At 33.7% G+C, this 8,684-nt stretch overlaps 1 protein-coding gene and 1 long non-coding RNA gene across 2 annotated transcripts; one reads left to right on the forward strand and one right to left on the reverse strand.

Annotated features, from left to right (window-relative positions):
- The first annotated feature begins 238 nt into the window (after positions 1–238).
- LOC135831127 (uncharacterized) lies at positions 239–4,072 on the forward strand. The gene is made up of 3 exons (XR_010556156.1): positions 239–644; positions 748–2,869; positions 2,944–4,072. It is a non-coding gene; the product is annotated as an uncharacterized LOC135831127 (long non-coding RNA).
- Positions 4,073–7,676: 3,604 nt separating this feature from the next.
- LOC135836198 (uncharacterized) lies at positions 7,677–8,012 on the reverse strand. The gene has a single exon (XM_065350867.1). It carries the CDS (start codon positions 8,010–8,012, stop codon positions 7,677–7,679), a length of 336 nt encoding a protein of 111 aa, XP_065206939.1.
- Positions 8,013–8,684: the final 672 nt, after the last annotated feature.

Genomic DNA, 8,684 nt, shown 5'->3' on the forward strand with positions numbered 1-8,684 from the left:
TTGAGGACGCCTGGCTCAACCTCCCGTCTCCCGTACGGCTGAATGTCTTAAACAGTTAAACTTTATTGGAGTAGCCTCTCACTCAAAGCAAACTTCCTCACAAATTTTGAATGTCTTTTTTCGCTGTGTCCCAAAGCTGACATCAAACCATAAATAATTTCAATAGGTACAGCAAACACTGCTCTGGCGGTTTTATCATAACATTTCGAGATTGCAAATTGATACAGAGTGACATGAATGCATGAATAGTTAATATCGCTTCTAAGTACTCGTATTTATCAAAATACATTTCAAATCGCGATGAGAAATAATTATTTCCCGAGTGAAGTACACTCACTTCCGCCCCTCTTTGATAGAGTATGATTACCAAGAGATACAACGAAAAATGAAATAAAATTTCCACATAAAATTATTCAGTATATTATTGTGCACTTATTGCTGAAATTTAGGTAAGTTTGTTGCACATTATATTTATGACTCATATACATATATATCATTCACTAATGGTGTATTTCTAAGATAAATGCGTTATGATAAGTACCTAAGTATCTAATGAAAAATCGCATGTTGAATAAGTCCGGACCAATTCTCAGATTTTAGTAGGTAGCACTAAAAGGCACTGCATGAATTTCACACTATAACCAGTAAGTGAATAGATTTATAGATTCAATACAAATTTTCATTTTTTTCTCCTCTTCCATAGAACGAAGGTATGCAATAGGCTATAATTTGTTCATGTTTTCTTAGGTTTTGAATATCAGTTAGGAGTACCCATGGAAGAATTCACTACGATGTACTTGAACCGTACAACAGATGAATTCGCTACAATCAACAACCATACTGAAGAACTCTATGTAATAGTAGTAACCGACAGGGCGGATAATGGGGAACGCGAACTCCTCATGCTATCAGCTCTTTTGCTCCAGATGTTTCAGAGATGTGCACATTTGACATCAACCATAACATTACTTATCCATTTTTACAAGTTTTTTCAAAGTACGTCACCTCAAAGTTTAGCTACTAAAAATCTCACTGTGTACAGTTTTATTTTATTCTTGAACTACGCTTTGCCATTCGTACAACTCATCTCCTACACGTTGAATATTTCACGGTCATTCAGTGATATTTACTATTTCGCATATAAATATTTATACTTAACGACAGCATTTTTCAAATTAATTATGGCTGTAGACTTATGCTCGACATTTCGTAAAATTGCTTTATATTTACAATCGCCTCTTGCATGTGAAGCCCGCAAAAAATGTTTTATTCATGGTATTTTAGGTATGAGTATTCCTTTGGTCTACATGATAATAGTTACAGTATATCCATCACTATATCGTAGCCTCATTAATTTCACATATTATCGAGGTGAAACAGGTGAGGTAATTATCATTCATATTTTGCGTTTATTTCCGATTATTGGAGCATTTTGGTACATAGGAACAGCCAGTATGAATAAATCTGAATTATGTACAAAATTTTCTTTGCATGCACGACTTCTAGTGATGCTAGGTGGATTAACAGTGGCGCATCTATTTACACTTATATTCGTATTTACTGATGTAAATGATCCACTTTTGTATTTGCATGTTTCTGAAAATCCAATTATGTATATAGAACTTGTAAAAACGTACGGTATTTATTTTGAAGGTATTGCTATTGCTAAATATTTCACGTTCAATAAACAAACATTTAAACCTTTGAATACATGCAACTAAAATGCAGATAGTAAATTTGGACATTTATTTACTACACGGAAAAATTTTTTAATAAAAATTACTATTTCAGTGTAGTAACCGGATCCCATTCAAAAATAATAGTGATTTTTACTCAGCCAAAAAATACATTTTACCTAGAAATTAGGTAAAATTTATTACTCTCATAGTAAAATTTACTAATCTCAAAGTAAAAATCACAATATTTTTGAATGGGATCCGGTTACTGTGTGAAATAGTAAAAATTATCCATAATTTTTTTTTCGTGTAGTATTATACAGACTAAGATCTATGCCGCCACGCACGCCACAGCCGCGTGAAAACTTTGTTACTTCAGGGTGCACATTTATTCTATATAGGTAGGTAGTGGTACGTACGTACTTCGTGACTATATGTTCGTTTGTTTGTTTGTTTGTTTTTTTTTTGATTTTTCAAATAATGAAGAATATAATTTTATTTCACACTTCTTAGTTATTTTTCGTTATGATGAGAGAGAGTATCTGCTTCACAATCTCTGGCTTGCTGATAGCTCGGTAGTAAGTAGAGGTACGTAGCAAGTAAGCTAGGTATGAACAATGTACAGGGTGCACAAAAATATCGTGAACCCCAAAAAAAGTTTTTCATTAAAAATATAGGTTGGCAACGTGAAACAGATGCATATGATTGGTGGAATGCTAACCGGTGACTGACGTTCGCTTGACACATCTTTTGTCGTCATTAGAGGAAAAAATGACGTTCACAAATTTTCAGTGCTGATAATCGATTTGCAACAACAAAGAGATAGAAATAACCATATATGGGCATACGTAGTGATACAATATCCAGTTTCACGCTAGTGATTTTCGCCTCGCCCTCCTTTGAAAAAAACGTGAATAGATTAATTAAGTATCACCCGAGTTTTTGGAAAATGAAACATTTAGTTCGTGCATAAATGATAATAGTGATTTCCCAGATATACTTTATCTAACGTGTGCAAAACTGGAAAGTTGGGAAAGTTGTTGCATTTGTATTCGTTGTAGTTTCAATACGTAAATATAGACCTACATAACTACGAGTATTTACACAACAAGATAATCTCACGATTCGACGAAAATTTGAACACAGAAAATATCATTACAGAAATTGGGAAAATTTGAATTCAATCAGATGGGGTAAGTGGCCTTCTTATAATTTTTTTTCTTCTCACCAATCTTTTGACTTATGGTAGATATGTGCTTTTCTTCAGGATTTCTGATTCAAACACTTACTGATAGACTTATACATACAAAAATCATTCGAGATCAGTTTTCGTACTGCGTAAGTAACAACATTGCTGCAACCAAATAACCATGCAATCACTAATGCAAGTATTGTGTTTACTCTTTGCCACAATCATATATGGACTTTCAACCAGCTGTGTAGTTATTCATTTATATAAATTCTTTCACAATGCAATACGCACATACAGTTTGCCGACTAAAACCCTCACTTTCTATTGTTTTTTATTACTGATATTCTATTTTTTCTCGCTGCTGACGTTTTTTGCAGTATATTTCCTAGCATATAACTGCTTACCAATTTTAGCACATGTTCTTGGATATACTATGTTGGTAATGGCATTTTTCAAATTAATTATCACGATAGATATATGCTTCGACTGCATAAAAGTCGTTTTCAACCAGCAACCCGATTTATCAGATCCTAAAAATGGAAAGTTCTTGTGTTATTGTCTCATAAGTATGGGAATTTCGTTGCTATATTATTATTTTTGGTTTGTATTTAAAACAGAAAATATTTCAGAATTCCGATTTCATTCTTATTATCCATCCACTTGGACTCTTCGAGTGTTATGTTTGCCGCCAATCGTTGGTACATTTTGCATTTTAAAATTTGCGAAAATTGATGAGGCTGAATTTCGAGCAATGTTTTCCGAGCACATACGTGTTCTTCTTATGTTGGTGGGATTTTGTGGAATCTTGTGTGCTGCAGAATTTTGTGAAACTGTTGATATTGTATTTAGGAATGTTTCGCCACAGAAAGTACAATTCATTACCAGTTTTCTGAAAGGTCTCATTATAGGAATATGTTTTACATTTAATAAAGATCAATTTCACGTGATTGATACTTCTGATGTTGATTGAAAATCTTTTCAATTTGTCTTTCGAATGATGATCGGGTTAGGTAGTAATCATGTGAAAATGAATGAATGCGATCCGTTACATTAAGACATAAGCCTAAAAGTTGAAAATACAAATAAGTTTTGCAGTCAATGTCACTGATTTTAAATAGATAATAAGAATGTTATACATGTAAATACACAGCCACTTTTGTATTCATTAATTCAAATACACATAAATAAACTTTTCGAATTTTAAGCCTATGTCATCATTTGTTCAAGGTACCTACTGTCTATGTTTATGGTAAAGTGCCCAAATGTGGCCATATATCCTGAACAAGTCACTTCGACGTCCAAATGGAAAAAGTAAATGGCCAAATCAGAATTTTGATAAGTTTGATAATTTATGAGGGAAGATTCAACATTAATACCCTCTTATCGCAATTTGTTGTAACATGAAATTTTTTAAGCATAATTTTTTTCCGAAAAAAAAAGTTTTTTCGCTATTGTGAGAAATGCAGGGATGGGGAGGGGGAAATTTTTTAGCTCCAACATTTTTTTAAAAGGTACTTAACAATGTTTGATCAAAATTTCAAAAATCCGAGGACATGGGCATTACACCTATTTTACCCGGGAATACACTTTTATTTATTTTTTGAAAATAAGGTTTTCAAAAGATGCCAATAAATTGTCTCTACTTTCGATTGATGAGATTTTGAAACCAGCAATTTTTCAGAATTTCATACACTAATATGCACGTATAAATTCCAGATCCACGCATAGTCGCATACTTGGCGAAATATTCCCAGAACGCCTAAAAATTTCGATAATACAACCGTAACTACAGCTATATATTCTATTATAAAATGAAGGTTTAGGTACAATATCACTTGTATACAAACCAAGTAAACCTATACCTAACCTATACCTATGTGCCAACAATATTCGTATTAATTAAATTCGTTGGTCGCTAACATCAAACACCTTGTCTATATCATGCATGCTTGAACGAAGTAGTCGTAGGAGGTGGTACAATTTGTACTTTGTGAGCGATTTTTTTCCGCATCGGTACATCTGCTCGAGACATTGAACCATCTGCTCGAGTTATCAACACATCATACATGTTTTTACTCTCTCCGGAGTCAGACTAACATAGTAAATGGGCAAATATAAGGTATGAACTCGTAGTACTTATAACGTTTCTTTTTTCTTTTTTTTTCTAGTACCCGTATCAATTTCAATAGCAAGGTAAATAAGTACACCTACTGGCAAAGTTGAGAGTAGGTGCCCCTTGGTTCCTGCAATTCTTTCACAAAAGGAGATCAACTTACACCCTGAGATTTCCGATTTTCTAAAGCACTACACAACCAACTTAATTACCTAACCCTATATAAAATGGTACAAAAAAAGCTCCTCAGCAATGGCAAATAAACTCTGCATATTATAGATTACAGTTTTATCCATCGTTGAGTCGTCGCTGGTTGCATTAGAACGATACGTACTCGTAGAATACGTAGGTATATTTGTATACGACACTCAGGTAAATTATATCAATAAATAATTGCCTCCAGTACCGTTCGGCCATTGTTTTCTGAATAGGACATTCTTCTTACCGGAAACGCCCTTTGTGTAAGATACTGTAGTTTGGAAATGACTGCGAAACGCACCACTCTCGATAATAATTTCGACAAGTTATTTCGTAACGGTCGAATATTCAAAGGAGGTAGTAAAAGCAGGTTTTCAGGTTCAAAAAAAAAAAAAAAAGAAAAAAAGATAAGAACTAACAATAACCATTCTCTTGATTCTCTTGCTCCAAAGTGAACAAAGGGGGAGAAAACTTTACCCTGGCTAGAAAAAATGATGATTTTTCCTGTTTTTAGAAAAAATAAATTTTCCTATTTTCACAACAAAAAAAATGAAAAATAGGCACAGAAAACAGAAATTGAGAAACTTTTCATAGAAAAATTTCAAAAAGCTGTTAATAAAAATTCAAATGCTAATTAAAACTTACGAAGGGATACAAAATTTGCTTGAAAATCAGTCAAGGAAGAAAAATTCCAATGAAAGTAGAGGAATGTGCCCAACAACAACATTTTCATTCAGTATGCTTGAATTGAAGAAAATATAAATAACTTTTTCAATCACAGAACTACGAGATTCCAGGAATTTCTTTCAGCTCATTCGCGTCCCTTGATTGGCATTGTTAATAGGGAGAAAACGGTCCATTGTCTCCTCTCGCGAATAAAAGTTTGATTCGACACGTTTTTTTCCTTTTTGAACTAAGTAATTTTATAAAAGAATTTTCGTCTTCTGCATTCGTTTCGAAAAATCTACGACATCATTAAAATTTTCAAAATGGATATTTTTACACCGTTTTAAAAATAACAAATTCGACTAGTTTTTTTGGTCATATTTTTCTTTTTTCAAGGTTTTCCCTGACTGCTCACAGTTTTTTTGATCTAGCAAAACAAAACACACAAATTTAAATACATACAATTCGTATATTTTTAAACGCAAAAGTCTCAATATGAACTGCTCAATTTTTTTTTGAAAATTTCTCACTTCTGACAACTTTTATACAATGAAAAAAAAGTTAGTTTCATTCTCACAGATAATTTCATAAGTCTCAAACATAATTTCCTTTAAAATTATCACTACTCAAATCAATTTTTTTCCACAACTTCCTCTCCCCATCCTCACTCCTCTTCTCCCCGACTTATTATTAACAGCAATAGACCAACTTGAACGATAAAATAAACTCGAATTCCTACCACGAACAGAATAACAACAATCACTAGCAAGCCCTCCATTACGTACTTCTAAAGGTAGCAACACTTCGAATTTTCGTTAACAAAAGAATTTTTTCAATTCCGTACTGCGATTGTTTTGTATTATATAAATAATACTTGTAATTCCGGAAAGTGGAATATCTCCAGGAAAGGCTTGTTTCTAATTTGGAATTTCAAATTTCACAACGTTAGGTAAACAGTTAAACACGCCTGCTTTTCTCCTCTCCTCACACCTTTCGAACCTACACTTACGTTAGACCTACTCTACTATGTACGTATACACAATATCTACGCGTAGCAGTTGAAAAGGGATTCACTACTTTTAAAATTATTTTCTCCAATTTGTTGTCTACAAATTGTACTCACATCGTACCTGTAAATCGCGTCTTTCATCCCTTTTCTCTTCCACTTTTTAATACTCGTGCCTTTCGCTATTTTTCTCTCTCGTTCGTTTTTGTTTTCGTACATAATTTTGTCGTTAGTTTGTTTTTTCGCCTGGATTATGCTCTATAATTATCCACTTTTTAAGCTTCAGAATGACTAGGTTTTAATGCTGCATTTTTCGCATCCTTTTTTATAGCACTTGAAAGGTTGGAAAACGCATGTAAAGAGATATTGAATAATTGATGGAGCAGGTAATTATTTCTAATGGCTCATAGAGAAGTATTGGATTGAAATTTTCGTAGTACGTATCTGCAGTTATAACGTTGAATAAATACGAGTACAATTCGACACTGCATTCGACACAGTTCTCAAGCTTGGGATATACATACCTGTATTATAAAGTGCATTGCATAGATATAATTAAATAAAACAAACTTGTTCAAAATTGGCAAATGTTTGTAATTATTTGATGTACAATACATAATATAAATCATGAATATTAATACGAAGTATTATATTGACCACAGAAATGCTTAAATTTTTTTCCATTACGTAAATTTGAAATGACCAAACCAAAAAAAATTAAAAGAAAAAAAACAACAAAACGTTGCCAATTACTGTCTCTTTTAACCGAGCAGAAAGAATCGTAACATTTACGGCAGCTTTTATTGAATACATTTTCGCCATTCGTTACTTGCCGTACCCCATACCTCCAGCTCCAGGCATACCACTAAATCCGTTGCCTGCTGAATAGCTGCCGCTGCTGCTGGTTTTTAATCCAAAATCGATGCCGCTTCCCACAGAACTTCCCATGCCGCTTCCTATGCCGCCAGGCATGTAACCACCGTTTCTTCCACCCATCATACTGCCAGGCCCCATTCCTCCACCGGAAGGGTAGCCCATGCCCATCTGAGGTCTAGGTGCACGGGGACCACGGGGACCTCCAGGAGGAAGACCTCGGTGATGATGAGCTTGCACCGACGATGACTCGAACAACAATACGATTGACGCAAAAATCAAGCACATTGAAATAAAAGCTTTCATGTTGAAATTTATAAAAATTCAACCAAGTAGGTATGCACGTTACAAGTACTACGAATGGAATACGTTATTTTTGACGATCGTCAACTACGAATAAATCGCGAAAATACAAACACAACCGCGTTTCATCAAAACTGACAACTCCTTCTAAGGGTTCTTCACTTATATGTACTTGTATCTGCGAAGAAGGAAGAGAAAAAAAAACAATTCGGCAATAATTTTCGAACCTTGATATTGTCGTGTTGCGTAAATCCGGCTAATTAAGGTAACATTATCCTCTTTTTATCTGGTATCCTCATCAAATGTTGAATTTTCGACCACTTTTCTTCCAATTTTATATTAAATGTGGCGACGTGCGTATTCGCCACTACCGGTCTTCTTTTCATAAAGAAGCAATTACTTTTACTAGACATGATATGCCTATAACCTTAAATGTCATCGCCATCATTCATCTACATAGAATTGTACAATTATTCACGTGTTGAGATTATGGTTTATTTTTCTTGAAAAAATCTTTTATCGGGGCTAAAAAATTTTGCAGGTAGTTGGACGAATACATCTTACAATTGACACGATATTTTAACACATAATTACAATGCTGGTAATTGAGATACGCGAAATAAAAAACATCCAATTTATAGAGAGTATGTTTACATT

The sequence above is a fragment of the Planococcus citri genome, chromosome 1 (assembly GCF_950023065.1).
Source record: "Planococcus citri chromosome 1, ihPlaCitr1.1, whole genome shotgun sequence".
NCBI lineage: Eukaryota > Metazoa > Arthropoda > Insecta > Hemiptera > Pseudococcidae > Planococcus > Planococcus citri.